Source organism: Schistosoma haematobium, chromosome 6 (genome assembly GCF_000699445.3).
Source record: "Schistosoma haematobium chromosome 6, whole genome shotgun sequence".
Taxonomy (NCBI): domain Eukaryota; kingdom Metazoa; phylum Platyhelminthes; class Trematoda; order Strigeidida; family Schistosomatidae; genus Schistosoma; species Schistosoma haematobium.
Window position 1 is genome coordinate 3,862,831 of NC_067201.1, and position 20,520 is coordinate 3,883,350.

At 37.3% G+C, this 20,520-nt stretch overlaps 1 protein-coding gene across 3 annotated transcripts; it reads right to left on the reverse strand.

Annotated features, from left to right (window-relative positions):
* Positions 1-1,379: 1,379 nt before the first annotated feature.
* On the reverse strand, positions 1,380-20,219 carry BAK1_4 (BCL2-antagonist killer 1). 3 transcript variants are annotated; one of them, XM_051216708.1, is made up of 7 exons: positions 19,986-20,219; positions 19,826-19,955; positions 19,692-19,788; positions 14,447-14,616; positions 7,678-7,958; positions 2,659-3,959; positions 1,380-2,315 (listed from the first exon to the last, which is right to left on the reverse strand). In XM_051216708.1, the coding sequence occupies exons 1-6, from the start codon at positions 20,081-20,083 to the stop codon at positions 3,611-3,613; spliced, it is 1,125 nt and encodes a 374-aa protein (XP_051065299.1). In that variant the 5' UTR covers positions 20,084-20,219; the 3' UTR covers positions 1,380-2,315; positions 2,659-3,610. The 3 variants fall into 3 exon arrangements, with proteins under 3 accessions (XP_051065299.1, XP_051065300.1, XP_051065301.1); XM_051216709.1 differs by lacking the exon at positions 1,380-2,315 and having other exon boundaries at positions 2,634-5,165; positions 7,478-7,958; positions 19,826-19,933; XM_051216710.1 differs by lacking the exons at positions 1,380-2,315; positions 2,659-3,959; positions 7,678-7,958 and adding an exon at positions 12,164-14,339.
* Between the last annotated feature and the right edge of the window lie 301 nt (positions 20,220-20,520).

The window sequence follows — 20,520 nt, forward strand, 5'->3', positions numbered from 1 at the left end:
ATAGTGCTAGGCTTGAAGCGGTTACGAGTTCACTTAGTCTGCGAACGGAATAAAGACTTGTGACCAAAGACCAACAAACTAGCTATTCTATTGCGTCCAAGCCCCGCTAACTAGAGAGAGAAGTCGAAGTTCGAACAGGGAAGTATATTCCGCAAAACGCCAGAAAACGACCGATAACAACGGACACAAATCAAAACGTATATATACAGCACAAAACCGTCCATGGGAAGCGTTACAAAATAGCATACTAAAAGACACAAAGGACTAATAGCGTTTAAGATTCTCCCGAGTGGGAAACACGACATAAAGGTGAAAAGAGCGCTTTTGGCGCGAAAACAAAGGAATTCAAATTTTCTAAATATAATTACAAAATCAGATCCTTTTCCAAGTGAGTTCTGAGGATCTAACATCCCCAACAAATAGAACAACATTGATTTCGTCTCCCTATATAAATATATCAGGAAGCAGATGCGAAAATTCTTAGAAATAACTTTGAGACGATCTACTTTTACGGCAACCTGGCCGGTAAATTACCCCCTCGATAAGTAAGATTGTCTGCAGGATAAGACGAGTCGATCGGCTTCTTGTTTATATCGTTGATGATTTCAATAAACTCCACCTACTGCGTTGTTCTGATCAATAGCAGAAGCTCTTACCATCCATGAGCTAAAGCGAGAACTGTGAGTACAGAAGTACAATCTATCGTTATCGTTACCTTGACCTTAATTATTATTAGTAGTACTGCATTGCTCCCTTTACTTATACGTTATATTCTCATCATTTTATTCATAATACAACTTTATTTATTTCATTACCTCTAATGCCTTTAATTACACTAACAAAAATGTTTTAATCTTACTACATTCACATTATAATTCGTTACAAACTCATTAAGTCTATTGTTATTACTCACATTACGTAATTTGATATTACAATCTTTCCATTACATTAACATGGCTATTCCTTGACTTAGTCTATTTTCATAGTGAAGTTTCAATTTGACTATACCATACTACATTTATTCCTGCTAACTTGTATTTATTTGAGGAAAGCACCCAACTGCGTCACAAGACAAGCCCTCACATGAAATCCTTAAGGCCAAAGGAAAAGAGGAAGACCAAAGAACACATTACGCCGGGAAATGGAGATAGATATGAGAAAAATGAGCAAGAATTGGATGGAATTAGAAAGGAAGGCCCAGGACAGAGTGGGTTGAAGAATGCTGATCGGCGGCCTATGCTCCATTAGGAGTAACAGGCGTAAGTAACTTGTATTTATTAGTTTCAATGCATTCTATCATTTCTATACTTTTCTTACATATCTGATCTTCACAACAAAATTGAAATGTAAAAGAATAGTTTTTTTTTCAAACTACTCATCGATTTCTATATTACTCTGAGAGATGTATTATTGTTATTACTACCTAAAAGAACGATAATAAAAAAGTAGAACTATATCATACAACAGTTGAATAACCTTATTTCCGTATCACCTAGCAACGAACAACAACAACAACTGATATTCATTATTAAAAAGGTGGATCTATTCACATTGAATACATTGAATGCTATTACCTTTCATATGATCATATACTACAATAAAAAATTTAAATGATCAAAATGAGATGTACTTCAAATATTGTATTGCTTTTTATTTATCTATTGTAGCAGAAAATAAAACAACTTCCAGCTGAGGAGAACATTAAGAAAAGACAATGAATGTGGATAGAACATACATTGAGGAAATCATCAAATTGCACCATAAAGCAAACTCTAACTTGGAATCCTGAAGGCGAAGTGAAAAAAAGGAAGATTAAGAAAATACATCGTTTTGGGAATTGGAGGCAGACATCAGAAATAATCAATAGCAATTGTAAACAACTAGAAAGGAGAACTCAAAAATAGTTGGTTGGAGAATCCTGGTGAGCAACCTATGCTCTATGAGAGGTAAAAAGCGTAAGTAAATACATTTCTGATTCATGATTTAAATTGAAATAGGAAAGTTCATTTTGTATTGGTTATTCGAATCTTCCTATTGATGTTTAGGATTGTAATAGATAAGTCTCTTAATGGTATAAGTGTACTATGTGCGAGTTGCCTCGATATTGCCTTAAATCATAAACATTATAAACAAAGATGGAGGGTGTCTAACAGTGGAATTTAGGACGCGCATTTCTTCCTATTTGGAACTAGTCAGATGCTTGAAATAGGAGGGTTTGAAGAATCTCCTTATTTTTTTATACTATGTACATTAAAATGAGAAGAAAAGATAGATAAGGAAAATTCCATTGTATGGTGGTTGGAGGTAGTCAACAGGAAACCCTGGACCCGGGTTTCGTGCTACTTGGCACTCGTCAGTAAGGCGTACCTATAATCTTGAGGGAACTGGTGCTCCCCATATCACCCAGCCTCACAGTCAGAGACGTTTCCACTGAGCTATCCGGGCCGCGACTGACCTCCTGTAGGACTGAGATGTAATCACAATAGGTCAGTGGTAACGTCTCTGACTGTGCAGCTGGGTGACACGGGATCGAAATCGCCAGGGAGCACCAGTTCCCTCAAGATTACAGGTACACCTTGCTGACGAGTACCAATTAGCACGAAACCCGGGTCCAGGGTTTCCTGTCGACTACCTCCAACCACCATCTAATGTCAATATATAGTGCACGCAGTGTCGAGTCACCTAGACTGGTGGCCACATTGCAACATGGTCGATAACATTCGATCTGTACTAAGAAGAACTTGACACACATGACACTGATCACCACCCAGTGATCAATCAATTGTGACAATCCCATTGTATTATCCATCCATCCATGCATACATACATACATATATACTAAAACGCTCATCAGGTCAGTTAGTTTTATTTTACAATACGTTGAACAACGTGGTATTTATGAGTTATGAATGATAACAAAATAAACATAACGAAATGAAGAATACGAACAATTTAACAACAACAAAGAAAAAAAGAGTAAACGTCATTAACAAATCAAAGTTTGTCAATTTTCGAAAGGTGACAAAATTAAAGATATGAAAAAGATGAATAACAACTGAAAAGAACTAGAAACAATTGCCTAAGACAGGGTTGCATAGAGAGTGTTGGTGGGTGGCCTATGCTCCTCAACGAGGAATAACAGGCATAAGTAAGTAAGTAACAAAATTAACAAACATAATCACAGTATCATTATGATCAATTATTTAATACAATTATGTTGTAAAGGTAGTAAAGTAAATAAAGAAGTAACAGTCTTTATTAGGGTTGAATATATCTAAGTGTTACATTATGATTTAATGTAGTATAATCTACAAATGTACAAAATCATTTGTTTAATTGTCTAAGGAGATTATAATTTAACAAATGTATCCATAAATTATCACATATATAACCAGTAAGACATAAGGCAAAGAAAACAACTAACAGGAAATGAATAAAGAAGGTATCTAAGAACATAATAGGTGTCCAAAACAAAATGAAGATCAATCAAAGAACAATCTTCAAACTAAATCTCTTAACAGACTAAAAAAAACTTAACAATATGTACATATATGTGCACTATTATGGATTAAATAATTTCATGCATTAAATGAAGTAAATGGAAAGGATATTACTCATTATCTAGAACAGCTGAATCTGGAGAAACACATAATGATGATGATGATGTTGATGTGGTATCTGGAAAAGAACATTCAGAGAAATGACGCGGTAAACAAGATGAAGTTGGATGCGAAGAAGAAGACGAAGAAATATGATTGATATATCCCTGCCTTTGATGATTATATGTATGATAATTTAAAAACATTAAAGGGGTAGTATCATAAAGATAATGTGAAAATCGACGTAATTTATACAAAATGGTATATCCTGATTGAGAGAATAAACGAATAATCCATCTTAGATAACATACTATTGAATGATCATTAAGATATTCATATATAGTATTTAAATTATAACTTCTTAACATGATAAAAATAAGAGTTAAGGATTAGCAATAAATATTCATAATTAATTAATGTATCATAAATGATTATGGTTATATTGTTTAAAATCATGAAATAGAGGCACCAAACAGATATGCGTCACAAAATCATCCGAATTGTATGAGGACTAGGATACTGCCCAGGTGCCCAAACTGAAGCAAGTGGTTTCCTTAGGGGGCCACACCCCGAGCCTTCCACCCACAGGTCTGATCCACATGGTAGTGAAACAGAGTAAAAAGATGAAGTCTCATGGTAGCCGGTGACCAACAATTGCTTCATATCCCATTTGTTCCATAAGGATACTGGAGCCCATGTGCACCATTGGTTTGGAATCAGGTTTACCAATTACCCTAGGTGAATTCTCTGTATTAACTAACCCTGTTAAAGCCCCAGATACTAACTTTTCATCCTCTCACTTTCGTAATCAACACACCCGCCGCGAGAAGGCGATGAGTAGGACTTCCCTGGGAGTGGTTGTATGCACATTGCCATGTGAGAGTATTTCGAGAGGGATAGCTGACCCTCTCCACCCTCAGCCGTAGCAGGGCATTTGGGGGCAGTAAATTACATATGTAATAAACAACTTTGGAAAGATTTAATATTTAAAAAAACAATAATACACTCATTCGAAACCAACAGCCTGATCACTTTCAGTCAAATTATGATTTCTAATGTTAGTGATCAATACTTTTACTGAAACTCATCAGTGAGATGAATTTGACTGTTGTTATTTTCTAATATAAGTAGTTTCAAGTACAGGTTAAATTACTCTGTTTTATGTTATATTTCAGGTGTGATGACTGATAATCAGTCAGTCATCTACAACGTAGGACCAGGCACATATATGCATCGGTTCAAGTTGCCATACCGCATCAGCACAACAAGATCAACACCAAGTTCATAGAAGTAGTTACTTCAATAGTGGTAATATATAAAAGAAAGATTGCATATAAGGACATAGTACAGGAAGAAACAAAGATATAAAGCAATTTTAATCTCATAGTCTAAAGGAAGACAAAGAATGTATAAACCGACGCTATTGTGATCATTTTTGAGCCCTGTCACCCAGTCTCCAATCATTGGTCACGCGGACCCCAACCAAGTAGTCTGCATCTACCAACATGGCTAAGACTAGAAGTTAATGACTTCAAGGATTGATGCCACACTGTTAATATCAATCACCTATTCAAATTAAAATATGTAAAAGATAGTTAGAACCTGTCATTGATCTGTACATTAAGTTCTTTAATTACCGGACAATCATTATATATTGTTTCTGAGGTAGTTGGTTATTTAGTCCTAAAATTAAAACGACTATAATTGACCTTTCTAGATTTAAATAAAGTACTTTTATGTCATTATTAAATGGACTCTGATCAGCATTAGTAAATTTAAACATCAGAATTGATCACCATCAAAATAACGATTTGTTAATGTCCAAAAACTCTAAAGAAAAAAATAGTAGACAATTTGTAAACGCTCTATTTTCTTCAGTGTAATGAATGTATTTACTTACATAAACATGTTATTCCACAAAACCAAATATGTTGAGAATATGTTTCAGTCAGTCAGTAACAACGTAGAACTTCGTACGTACTTACATCCGTTCGAGTTGCCATACTACATTAGCACAGAGATGCAGTTGTCGATTCAAATCCCGTAGTGGTAGAGGTAGTAAGAGTATAAGCAGTAATCGGGAAGATTAGGGTTTGGAGATGTTATTTATAGCATACAATATCAATATCCGGACGAAGGATAAGTGAATGGTAACTGCTAGGATCTATTTACGGACTATTATCACATATATTCTTATTACATAACTATTAAGTAACTATATTATATGTATATTCATATTCGCTTTATTATAAGTTTCCATTTGATCTATTGGCTACTATTATACGATATGCTACTCTTAAGCTATTCCCAATTTATTAGTAACAGTCTTTCACAATCACAGCCACTTTTGGGCTTGATTATGTATAATTGTTATTTTCTATTTTATGGTATGATGAGGTCTGATTTGCTTGTATATAAACCAAGTATATCTGAAACACATGGTTCATATAAAGGAGGCTAGTATTGGTGTTCTGAACTAAACCGGTTGGGTTACGCGAGAAGTTATCATTTCGGTGGATCAATAAGAACTCAATTGACTCTAGACTGCTCGTCATTGGTCTGGTCAGTAAGTCGGTGTTCTAATTGGCAATCGTACCACGTGATTACTAACAGGCCATAAGAACATAACAATTATATTTCATAATTCTTTACATTTCATGAAGAATACCTCGAAGATCATAAGCACATTGCTAGAAATAAGCGGAACTATCACATGAACTGATAAACTTTCTACAATCCACATTAACAAACCCAAAGGACGCAATGGTAACAGATAAAAAAACCAATACCATCTATAAGAAGCTGAAACAACTAGGAAACATATTACACGGGGGCGAAATGAATATCTCCTTTGGTTTTTTAAACTCCGTGTATCCGAGTAACACTTATATAAACGCATGTGGGTAACTATTGAAACAAGTTCAAGTGAGAAAATGCTAAAACACTCAATAGACGCGAACAAAAAAGAGAATCTTGAAAGGCTTTGTATTTATTGAATAAGTAGACATACTGAGATAACCTTAATTCATCAACCAATAAGGAAAGTGATCAATAACTATGAGGTCATATATCAGGTCACTGAAAAGTATAAATATTTAGACAAAGACAACACAATTATGGACAGCAATCAATTAAATCTTCTATTGACAGAACAAAATGTTAGAGATATTTGAATAACTCCTTCCAAAGCCTATACTGGTGGTATTGTTTAGTAAAATAAAAACAGTCTTATCTTTGGATCACCCAGTTCAGGTGATATAACATTGAAATAGTTTTAGACATGTTGAATTGGATATACTGATATACTTATCTAAGATCATTCATGGAAACGAAACATAAGCGAGATTTCTAAAGAGTCGATACTTAACAAATGGATCACATACTTGAATACAGTTTTTTTCTGCTTCCGTTGAGTAAGTCGAGTCGCATTTCTAACTTATACATTACCAGTATCCCTCAAAATTCGGGAAGTAATCCCGTTTAATTATTTACTGAAAGGTATTACTTTTCCCTCAATTTATAATTTCAGATGCACTGCTACTTTAATTCCAAAATTTTTTAATAACCTGTACACCAGAATAAAACATATTTTATGAATAAACAACTGAACTGACAAATTGGTGTAAAATAATTACAAAGCAGAAAATAGACTACTCACTAATACAAAGTAATATGCCACAAGTAGAAACAATTTATATGGCTAACATCGGTATGTAGATTAAATAATAATTCTAAGTATCATGAAGAAGGTAGTATCTCAATATAATAGGAAATTATAGATTGTAAATTAGAAAACGCTTGTGTACCAAGATAAGAGTAATGACAGAAAATATCAACAATATGGACGGATTACTGGGTAATCATATTTGATGACAAACCTTAACAAGATTAAATAAGAAGGATGAAAGTTTATCTTGTTCCAATGGGAGAGATGGGTCTAATCGCTAGAGAAGTAACTAAAAAATTTCAGCTTATTGAGTGTATCACTTTTGAACTAACACCCCGAATTTGACTAACTGGTAACCAAACTATCAATAATAATACTACTAATAGTACTAATAAACTTGAACAAGGATACATTGGTTTACAATCTAAATATCCACCATTTGTATGAAGAACATATGTACAACCATCAGCAGATCTACCATCAATTGTATAACAACCGGGACGTGTATGAAGAAAAATAAAACCACGATTTTCATAGAAACGTCTTGCATGTAGATTACTATGTAACACATGAAGATAAACAGCTTGTACAGGAGAGACATGTGGTAATTGTGTAATTAGATTGTATAGAGATTTATAATCTTTGACACGCCAAATTATAGACGAAGATGTATCGTTATACTTAGTTGATACCTAGGTGAAATGAAATTAAAAACGAAAGAAAACATAATAGTAAACAAAATCGATGAGGAAGAGGTTTGTGAAAAATATTAAACTAGTGTTTTTCTTTCAACAAGAATTTAGCTGGACAATCGTCATAAACCAGGGATTATCGGACGTCTACTTCATCTTAACATAAGATTCCTCATCATGCGTGCAAAAAAAAAAGAACCCGCCAGGCATCGAAAGTTTCAACTTTGAGAAGAGTCCGATACTATTTAGTTCAATGAAAGAGCATCCAGTGGTTTACAATTCCAAATTTAGTCGACTAACAATGTGGTTGAACTCTACTTACTTAAATCTATGGCAAAAGCTTAATCAAAATATTAGATCCAATGAATTGAAACTAATATCAATTATTATTATTCTTCATAAATTGGATAGTCAGATGGAAACAAATTGTCATAGTGTGATTTTTACATCGAACCTGACCTATATTATTAGATAAATATATGAAATGGAATGTCCATTGATGATTCGGAATAAGGATTTCAACAACTAACCAGAAAAAAATCAATAAATCTGAGTTTATTCAGTAACACCTATGATTTGAATATTATAAGTTAATTTAACTGAATTTATAAAATGTTCTCATATGTTAATAGGTGAAATTGGCCACTATGCTACAGCCTATAGAAAATATAACATGATCAAAATCGCATTAGCATACGGAAAATTAACATTAATTGGTCAATTTCAATAATTGAGATCATGAGTCAATTGAAGCTAAACCACCATGGAAAACCTGAAAGCACTGGATGGTCGTTTCGTTTTATTGTGAGACTCCTCAGCAGTGCGTACCCACAACCCCGCTCCCCCGGATTCGAACCAAGGATTTACTGGTCTTCAGATAGACGTTTGTGCTGATGATGTCGTTCAGAAGAACGATGAGAGCTCCACGACCAAACCATCCAGCTCAGAGAACAAAACTCTATCAAAATCATCCACCTGAGCTACAAATCTTCTCTACCACCTATCGGTCTCTCACGCGAACGCCTAACCTCTAGACCACTGAGCCAGCATCCAGTGGTGTTAATGCCTAATTTCAACCAATCTACGAAATTGAGCCACACATCCCGGCTGGGCTAATACTTTCCCGACCATTGTTGCTACCTTGACGTGGTGGTCGGGCTTGCCTATCATTATGAAGCAACCGAGCTATACTGGCTGGAACAACAGTTCCTCAAGCTCCTACTATGTCAGACAGGTTGGTTGAGGAGCGGTAAGACTAAAAGCAACAAACCCAAGGTCCGAAGGCGAAGTCGTACTGCTGACTGTACAGAGGTGTGACAGCAGTAAGGTGTTTCCTTCAAACAACCAGCATGACAGCGATGCTGCTTTCTCACAAGGAGGGGTGGGGTTAGAAAAGGTCGACCCTAAAAATGCACACCTCGCCTTATCCCACGGATATCCGTCTCCGGCAGTAAGGTCTCAACAAGTACGGAGCTACAACAAAAATTGCCCACGAAAAAGTCATGTGTGACCGACCTCAAGCAGTTGTCCCTTGGGCACTGCGGTCACGCTCTCAGATCACTAAGACCACCTCTAATCCAATTTCCTTTTCAAGTACCTCCAGAACAACCCTTCCATGGTGTGAGCAACCGGGAAGTGATAACCGCCCTCATACCTCTAACAGCACTCAAGACCACTGTATTCATAATCAACCTCCGTCTTCACTTCCTATTATTCCTCCTACATCGACTTTCACCTCTAAACTTCCTTTTTCGGCTTCCTCCTCAAGTGTCACCATAGCCAACGATTCTAGTGCTCGAAACACTGTCCCAGGTCTACTGAAACCTCGCTCCAAACTATACATTGGAGCCTTCAACGTACGCACCCTATGTCAGATCGGTCGGCAGGTTTCCCTGGCTAGAACCCTAGAATCTCGTACCATTGATGAATGCTGTGTCTCTGAAACACCCATACAGGATTCCAGTGTGGTCATTCACTTGACCTCACCTTGGCAAAACGGAGAGCCAACGAGATACACCCTCCGTGTATCTGGTGACCCGATGGCCAGCTCTTGTGGACTGGCAGGAGTAGGGATAGCACTAAGCATGAGGGTGGAACAAGCACTGTTAGAGTGGATCCTCGTTGACAGTCGTTTATGTGCTGTTCGGCTAAACGGCTCCGCAAGAACTCGGAAGGATAGGGACACACGTCGTTGGCGTTTTGACGTTTCTGCCTACGCTCCCACCGACTGCAGCTCAGATGAAGTGAAAGATGAATTTTACAGAAAGCTATCTGAACTTTCTCAGAAAGCTAAACGTTCAGACATAGTACTCGTAGCAGGTGACTTTAATGCCCAGATAGGTAGTTTAAACCAAACAGAAAAGCATTTATGTGAGTATTTTAGTATTCCGGCACAACGAACATATAATGGTGATCGTCTGCTGCAACTGTGCTCAGACAATCGTTTATTTTTAGCAAACACAAATTTTAAGCATAAGGAGAGACATCGTCTAACATGGCGACCCCCTACACCAAACCAACGATGGACTCAAATAGACCATATTGCCATCAGTCATCGTTGGAGAGGGTCGGTACAAGATTGTCGCTCATTCTGGAGTACCTGCTTGAACTCCGACCACGCCCAAATACGGGCACGCATCTGCTTGCACCTCACTGGACGCAAAAAAGCAACAGGAAAAAGACCCATTAGAACTGAATTGAGTAGCGATAAAACCAAAAGTAGGTTCCAGGAACAACTGAGGTCACAATTAGGTAGTTCTGAAAACGAGGCTGACCCAGATGTTGCTTGGAAAGCTATACAAACAGCTGTGGAAACAGCAGTGACATCTATCAGTGATTTAAACCACAGGGTTACAAAGAACCAGTGGATTTCCTCAAGGTCTATTGCACTGATGGATTCTCGTAAACTCATCCCATCAGGCTCTGAACACGATGAAGAGCGACAACAAATCAGATCTAGGTTAGCCAAAAGTCTAAGGAACGACCGTGAGCAGTGGTGGGCAGCGAAAGCAAAAGAGATGGAAAAGGCGGCGGCTATAGGGAACACAAGACAGCTCTACAGACTAATAAAAGAAACTGGAACTAATAAGTCAAGTGTAAGTCGGACTATTTCAGAAAAAGACGACACCCTCATCTGCTCTCAGTCCAGACGTTTAGAACGATGGGCGGAACATTTTAAGGAGCAGTTCAGCTGGCCTTCAGCCACTCTACAACTACCCTTTATTCCCAGACAATGTGAATGGAACATTGAAGTAGGTCCCCCAACTCTAGAAGAAGTTCAAAAGGCTATAGTTAATCTGAAACAAGGAAGGGCAGCTGGTCCAGATGGACTGGCTCCAGAGCTCTTTAAGGATGGTGGTCGAATTTTAGCGATTAGGTTGACTAGTATTTTAGTTAAGATCTGGGAATTAGACGTTATTCCATCTGACTGGTCACATTCACTTATCGTTCCAATATGCAAGAGAGGGTCAAAATCATCCTGTGACAACCATAGAGGGATTAGTTTAACTAATATAGTATCTAAAATACTAGCCTCGATAATTATCAGACGCTTAACTAAGACTCGTGAACTGCAAACACGAGAGAATCAAGCCGGCTTCAGACCTGGTCGTGGCTGCATCGACCACATATTCACCATTCGTCAGGTTCTAGAACATAGGTATACTTATCGGCGTCCCACAATGGTGGTCTTTCTTGATTTTCTTTGACTCGGTAGACCGCGAGATTCTGTGGCAGTGTCTGTCATTGAAAGGCGTACCTCAGAAGTACATAAACCTTGTGAAGACTCTTCACTCGAACACTACTAGTCGAGTCAGGGCTTATGGCGAACTGTCATCTACTTTTGCAACCTCAAGTGGTGTCCGTCAAGGTTGTCCACTTTCTCCATTTTTGTTTAACTTCATCATAGACCTATTGATGGAAACAACATTCTCGTCGACTGAATTCTCGGGTATTGATCTCCATCCAGGAGGTCCACTTATCGACTTAGAATACGCAGATGATAAAGTCCTGTTTGGTGAAGACACTGATAAAATGCAGTCTTTTGGTAGCACTAAGCAACAATGCCAGAATGTTTGTAATGCGCTTCTTTCCCTCTAAATGCAAGTTGTTGCTTCAGGACTGGTCTGCGTCAACACCTGAACTAATGATAGGGAGTGAAGTAGTCGGACGCGTTGACAACTTCACTTATCTTAGAAGTCTGATCAGCCCTAATCGGTTGGTATCGGACAAAATCTCAGCACGGATTCGAAAAGCTCGCTTGGCTTTTGCCAACTTACGTCACCTTTGGTGAAGGCGAGATATCCGTCTATCAGTAAAAGGATGAGTATACTGCGCGGCAGTTCGTTTTGTTTTAATTTACGGCATCGAAACATGGCCATTAAGAGTAAAAGACACTCGTAAGCTATTAGTATTTGACCACAGATGCCTTAGAAATATTGCTGGCATCTGTTGGGATCACCGGGTAAGTAATAGTGAGGTTAGACGCAGGGTATTGGGGAATGATGGTAAATCAGTTGATGGGGTTGTGAATCTTCATCGACTGAGATGGTTGAGCCACGTGTTACGTATGCCTGAACACCGATTAACATGACGCGCAATGCTAACCGGTGTTAGGGATGGTTGGAAGAAAGTTAGGGGTGGCCAAACCAAAACGTGGCATTGGTCCTTGAAGTCATTAACTTCTGATCTAAGTCGTGCCGGTAGATACAAACTACTTGGTTGCGGTCCGCACGACTATCGTAACCAATCGTTGGAGACTCTGGGTGACATGACACATAATCGATTACAATGATGTAGGTATATACACTCTTTGTCTTCCCTTATGGTGTGAGATTAAAACCACTTCATATCTTTCTTTCTACTAACTATTTCCTTCTTCCTGTACTATATCCTTATTGCAATCTTTCTTTTATATATTACCACCTCTGAATAACCTACTTTTATGGATCCGGTGTCCATCTTGTTGTGTTAATGAGGTATGGCAACTTGGACCGATGCATATATGTGCCTGGTCCTACGTTGTAGCTGACTGACTGACTGACTGACACGTCCACCATTGTCTTCAATGAGTTATTATCTCACAACAGACCCGGTTGAACTTAACTTAATTTTATCGAGATAATTACGACAATCGTAATAATTAATAATAATACTTTCAGAAATATTAAAGAGCTTCCATAGCACTCATTTCGCCAGAATAAACATATCTCAGAAGATTATCTCTATTTTTGGACAATATTTGAAGTTCTGTGTTTAATTGTGATTAGTCGGATTTACAAACCTATTTGTAACAGATATAAACACTTCACTGAAAAAACATCCATTTAATATAGTTATACGAATACAGATTAGATTGTACAATAAAATGAGAGAATATTTTCATTTAGTTAATAAAAAGTGAGGAAAATTCAAGAAATCTATTAGTGAATAGTACAGTCAAACAGTACACAAACATAGTATAAACACATTATCTTCACGGATTAATCAATCAGCTAGAACTGGAAACTTTCATGGAAAGCATTAGGTAGAGTTGATTAGCTCTGAATGATTACTGAGTGGTGACCAATAATCATCTTTTTGCAGTCATTTGTATTGACAATTCTAATGATCGATCGTAATAAGGTCACTAGTCTAAATGACTAGTTGACGTCATATACTACTAAGTTAATTGGTTAGAAACCATCATCAGGAAGCCAAGGACCTAGGTTTAGTGTTGGTTGGTATTCGTTGGCTGACTCATCCTATGGAATTTAACACTGAACGATATGAGTTTAAATTGAACTAGGAGTAAACATTCCCTCAACAGTGAGGTTACTTTTTGGTGACCGGCGCCAACTAGTACGAAAATCAAGTTTACGGCTGCCTGTCATTTACCTGAAACTATCTAAAAACAGTATTAGTTAAGGATCACTTAAAGAGATTCAAAGTAAAATAAACAGTCGCTCTGATTTGATACCACTATCCATGCCTACTTCTTACCTAGCGCTAAATAAAGTGCAGATTAGTTTGTAAGTAGGTCAGATAGACTACAGAACAACGCGCTAGGTAAAAGGAATGTTTACTAAGTGAAATTACAGAACGCTTATGGAATATGTACAAATAGTCTTTAGTCATCCATTTGTATCCTGTTTTGTGCTCTGTAATCCAAGTTGATTACAAACTGTCTTCTCTTGCCTTTCTTCTGGTCTTCAAAGTACTTTGCATACCCATACTTTTTGACCTCCTGGGACTCTTCTCTTCAGTTATCGACTGTAGAAACCTCCACACTCGTTTCCGCTACGTACTACTGGTGAGTAGTATTCATCATGAGACTAGATCATAAATTTATTGGCGATTAGAATAAGTTACGTAAAAATATATAGACTTGTTACCTAAAAACATCTGAAATACCAGAAATCAGTAGTTTACATCAAGATACTGGGAGAAAAAGTAAATAATTATAAATAGAAATAATACTAAGATAAATTGAAACCAAGTATTTAGCTTACATTGCTGTCAGAATAACAATCCTCTCCATTTCTATGGTGAGCTGGATTCACATTTACAGTTTGACTGAATAGATCCGGACAAGGTAAATCACCTTGATAATTAGAATCATTCAACCAATCCATATTTTCACCGGATACATAACCAATAAATGATCTCAATAAAATAGATGCTGGAAAATAAAAGTGGATAGAACAACGTTAACTAAATGAGAATAGAATCAATTTATTATGTAAATTATACCATGTAATGTTAACTAAACAAGTCCCAAATTAGAACACAGTTCTACAAGAACTATATTTCAAATAATAAGGGTGGATGAAAGTACGAACCACAATAAAAGACGTTAGTATACCTATAACTTTTAAGTAAGATTCTAGAGTTATTATTTATTATTATTTGAACACATAAACATTGGTACAAAGAGGCACCAAACAGATATGCGTCACAAAATCATCCGATTTGTATGAGGACTGGGATACTCTCCACGTGCCCAAACTGAAGCAAGTGGTTTCCTTAAGGGGTCACAGCCAGAGCCTTCCACCCACAGGTCTGATCCACATGGTAGTGGAACAGAGTAAAAAGATGCAGTCTCATGGTAACCGGTGACCAACAATTGCTTCATATCCCATTTATTCCATCAGGATACTGGAGCACATGTGCACCATTGGTTTGGAATCAAGTTTGCCAACTAACCTAGGTGGACTCTCCGTGTCCACAAACTCGGTTAAAGCACCAGACATTCTCTTTTCGATCGCTCAATTCCGTAACCAACACGCCCGCCGCAAGACGGTGAGTAGGACTTCCCTGGTAGTGATTGTATGCACGTGAACATGTGATAGCATCTCGAGAAAGATAGCGGATTCTCCCCACCCTCGGCCGTATAAGGGGATTCGGAGGCAAGATCCTAGAGTCTTCCTCAAATATCCACTAGCGCTGATTGGATAAGAAATAACCAACCTAATCCTATACCAAACGTGCTTTAATTCAATCTATATCCCGTTAACACCTCCCCTTTGAGCAAATTCCTAGGATCTCGTGTTAGGATACACCTGCGACCGCGTGACTGATCTCTACCTTCGGTTTATATATATATATATATATTCGCTTCACTGCATAAACTCTTTTTCTTAACACATATCACTTCCATTTGTTTTACAGAAAAACGACGTGGCTTTATAATGTCAAATCCTCATATACTTTTAATAAGACTAGTGCATTTATAAATTCCGATTTGTGTAGGTTCTAATCTTTAATTAGGTGTTAGATATACATTTATTATAAAATATATTTTTTTTATTAGAGAAGAAAGGCTTTATAATACGATGGTGTAGGCAGAATCTAAAATAATCTATTTTGCTAACTTGATAATGAAAAATGACTAGAATATGTATTACAATTTTGAGTTGGTTCAGGTTAACCACATAGAAACAATAACAAAAAAGAGAAATGTTATTTGTTACTATTACTTAGACAGAAAACAATATAAAACTACGGATAACGTAGATCTTAAGTTATAAAGTTTATAACATTCATAGTGAATATAATTAGTTAGCAATAGAAATAATCTAATAATTGAGTATACATTCAATTATATTTGATATCTACATCTATTATATGAATCCTGAGAATACTACATATTAAAGCACCTGAATTAATTATAATTTATGATTTAGTTGTTAGAAGAGTGCTCAAAATGTGTTAGTTTAAGGATATCATGGAGTATTATTGAGATGTTTATACCAATGTAGCCTAGAGTGGTAAAATGTTCATTGTAAAACGAACAACTAACTTAGATATTTAGAATATAAATTAAAGAGAGTTAAAATTCACAGCTTTTGTCGAACAATCAGATCACCAAGAAGTTATCCCAATGTGTTTTGAGCTGAAGTAATTTAAATGTATCCTGATAATGAGTTTGTGCAATGATAATGGTGAGTAACAAAGTCAAAGGAGATTAAGAAAACGATTTGACATTGGAAATAGAGTCAGAAATTAGTGAAACTATAACAGTAGAAAATGTATTGATAATCCAGTTTCAAATGGGGGTGAAATGCTTACAAAAACAATTCAACTGGCTTGTTTGGGTCTTCAACGATAGAGGTTGGATGTTGCTATCGAAATTGGCTGAAACAATTACTTTCGCGGCTCAACGCAATTCTGTCTAGAATGAGTCGGTTGCCAATCATCACAGTTTAAAGATCAAAATTCTTCTTACAATAAATAAATAACAATTAGTTTGACTAATACAATCTCTATGATTTTCATATTTCAAAATTATCCGATAATTACTTATAGCCAGAGGAACTACGTAGCTCGTTTATAAAGTGCATGGTTATATACTCAGTTTTTAACCACACTGCACGAATTATTGATATTACCCGATTGTCCAAACTAAAATACATGAGGCGAGGTTTAAACCTGTGAACTAACGGTTTTCGGTCGGGTGTTTTAGCCACTAACCTCCCTCTGGGTACAGTAATTTTGAGAATGCCAGGACGTTTTCAAGTTCGACCAAATAGGGATCGGTCGAATCAGTCAGTCAGTAACAACGTAGAACTTCGTACGTAGGTACATCAGTTCGACTTGTCACACCACAGTGGCACAGAGATGCAGTTGTCCATTCAAATCCCGTAGTGGTAGAGGCGGTAAGAGTATAAGCAGTAATCAGAAACATTAGGGTTTGAAGATGTTATTCAAAGAGTATAATCTAGTGAAATAAATTTCCAAAGAGAAAAAAAAGGAAGGGACATGAAGAATTCAGAAGGTCACAATTTGTGAGAACACAAAGAGTGGGTGCATCTGCGCCATTGCAAACGAATTTTGAACCATGTCATTCAGGGTCTCTAACCATCGATTGCTATCATCCAACGTATCGCAACCAAGTAGTCTACACCTACCAACATGGCTCAGTTCACATGTCAGTGACATCATGGATTTGTGCCATGTTTTGGTCTGGCCGCCTCTAGCTTTCTTCAAACCTAATCTTACACCATAAAATATCGTACTTCGGGGCGGTCGGTGGTTGGACATACGTAACACTTGTCCCAGCCATCTCAACTGATGAAGTTTTACTACGTCATCAATTGATTTGCCATCCTTACCTACCACCCGTTTCCTAACAACTGTGTTACTTACCCCGTGATCCCAGGATACACGAGCAATGTTTCGAAGACACCTATGATCAAATACTAGTAACCTACGAATATCCTCTACTCTTACCGGCCATGTTTCACTGCCATAAAGTAGGACAGAACGAACTGCTGCGCAGTAAACACGTCCTTTGTTCGATAGACGGATATCTCGCCTATGCCATAAATGACGCAAGTTGGTAAAAGCTAGTCGAGCCTTCTGTATCCGTGCTGAGATTTCGTCACACACCAGACCACAAGGGCTGATGAGACTTCCAAGAAAAGTGAAGCGGTCGACACGCTCAACTACTCCACTCCCTATCATTAGTTCGGGTGTCAATGCAACCCAATCCTGAAACAACATTTTGCATTTCGATAGATACCCGACCGTAGCTGCTACCTTGACGCGGTCGTCGGGCTTGCCTATCGTGATGATCCAACCGAGGTATATTGGTTGGAACACATGTTCCTCTAGGTTCTACCATGTCAGGCAGGTCGATTGGAGGACGGTCAGAATAAAAGCAGCAACTCAAGGTCTGAGGGCGAAGTCGTACTGCTGACTGTAGAGGGATGTGACAGCAGTAAAGTGTTTCCTTCAGACAACCAGCATCTGCAGCGATGCTGCCTTTTCACAAGGAAGGGGTTAGAAAAGGTTGACCCTAAAAATGTCACACCTCACCTTACCTCACAGATTTCCGTCTCCGGCAGTAAGGCATTTTGAAGAACGGAGCTAACACGTTAAAAACCTCCCATGAAAAGGCCGTGAGCGACCGACCTCAAGCAGTTGTCCCTTGAGCTCTGCGGGCACGCTCCCAGGTTGCTAAGACCAACACTAATCCGATTTCTTTTTCAGGTTCCTGATGAAATACCCTTCCACAGTGTGAGTAGCCGGGAAGTGATATCAGCCCTCATAGCCGTAACAGCACATGAGACCAAGTTGGTCACGTTCAAATCCTTCCCACACCAACTAATAACTCTATTATAGGTGTCATTACCAAGGTTTGATTTGATAATTTCGAATAAATTGAGCATTGGGTTGATTGTTATAAATAAAAACAATATATTTGTAATATCCCAATGAGTAGAAAATTGGATTTTTCTGACGTTTCGTGGCTTAGTGTAAGTCACTTCTTCAGAGAATAAATAACCAAATTGTTCCGTTGTACTATTTAAACTTGGATTAATTTAATTTGGTTATTTATTCTCTGAAGAAGTGACTTACACTAAGCCACGAAACGTCAGAAAAATCCAATTTTCTACTCATTGGGATATTACAAATATATTATTTTTATTTATAATAACTCTATTATCTCCACGACCAACCCTTCTCACGTCCCTTTATCACCTCGCACCGCTAGGGCAAACGATTCGTGTATGCGGAACGTTATTCCTGGTCCCCTGAAATTACGCTCTAAACTACACGTAGGGATTTTCTTGTATCTGATAATAACTACGTAGTGAGTACAGTGGTAGCTTGACCGACAAAACTAATGGAGTTTCATTGATTAAGAGCTTCAAGGTGAATTATGACTATGCAGCAACGTAGGACCCAACAAACATGTATAATTTCGTATACATCTCATAATAAAGCAAAGAAACGAATGTCAAAAAAACTGGAAATAGTTTCAGTGACAACAAAAAGAAAGAAATAGAAACAGAAACAATAGTTTGAGAAGAGGGAGCATAACATACGGACAAAAAGTGTGAAATATATTTCAGACTCAAGATTTAAGGGTAAACTTAGACAATATATCTGAGCTACTGCGACCGATTCCAAATATTATCTTCCAACATCTTCAAACATTGGTGGCAATTAACGCACAGACTCCAACTAAGTACTATGGATTTTCAACAATCATAAACAAGAGTAGTGATAGAACTAACGAATTTCGAGCTCCTATACATAGGTTTATCTAATAAGTTACACCCTAAGTGAGGGATTTGGCAGAACGAATTTGCGAAGACTGATATCTACTAGCTAAACCATTTTACGATGAACCACAATTTTTTTATAACTTGTGCATGGAAACTGTATTGATTTGATGACCAGACAAAAAGCTAGCTGGAGCATATTCATAAAGCTAAATAAGCGAAAAAATGGGAAAATGAAGCTCACCAACACCTCTGGATCTGAATGACGACGTAACACCCAAACTAAGTATGTATGCAACTCCGGTCGAAAGTGGAAAACTCGATGCAAGTAATTTATTATCCTGAAGCACATAACAGAAATGAAAATCAAAAACCAACATCAGCACTACAGTTTCCCAGGGTCGTTACTGTCCCTACCAAGATACCAACTAAGTCATCACCTGAAACTGCTGCAATAGATATAAGAGATGAATTATCAAGGAGGTCCTGAAACCAAGAGGATGGATAGCTTAACAAAGGTTATTTACAGAAAGTATACCTGACTGGAAAGCATTCCTCATAAAGTGACTGCAATTTTATTACATCATATTTACAAACAGAACGGAATCTCAGAACGCTCATATCATGTGACTCCATCCTGTTTTCCGACAGACATGACCTTCAAAATTTCTCTAAAATAGCGGTAAGGTTACAGCCACGAGTGTTAAATCCAATATCCACTGACTTTTTAAATTAGTCATAAACCACCCAACTAATAAGCGCTCATATCTCGTTTTTAATTAGTTTAACCCACTTGAAATCTTAGTTTATCCATCTCGAGTTTCAATTTACAAAATTCCCTTAGTTCTACGCTCGGAATTAGCTGGTGTATCTTTGTTATGAACGTGAACTAATCAATTAACTTCTTTGAACTCGCCTTTTAATGCTTCCGTACAGTTCAGTGTCTTTTTAAACTATCGTCACTATCTATAACTTCCATTACTAAGTTTAAGCGCACTATATGTGTCTAGCTAGTTATCGGCTTTTTCTCTTGTTTCTTTTTCAAACTTCCTTATGAATATTGTTCTACACAC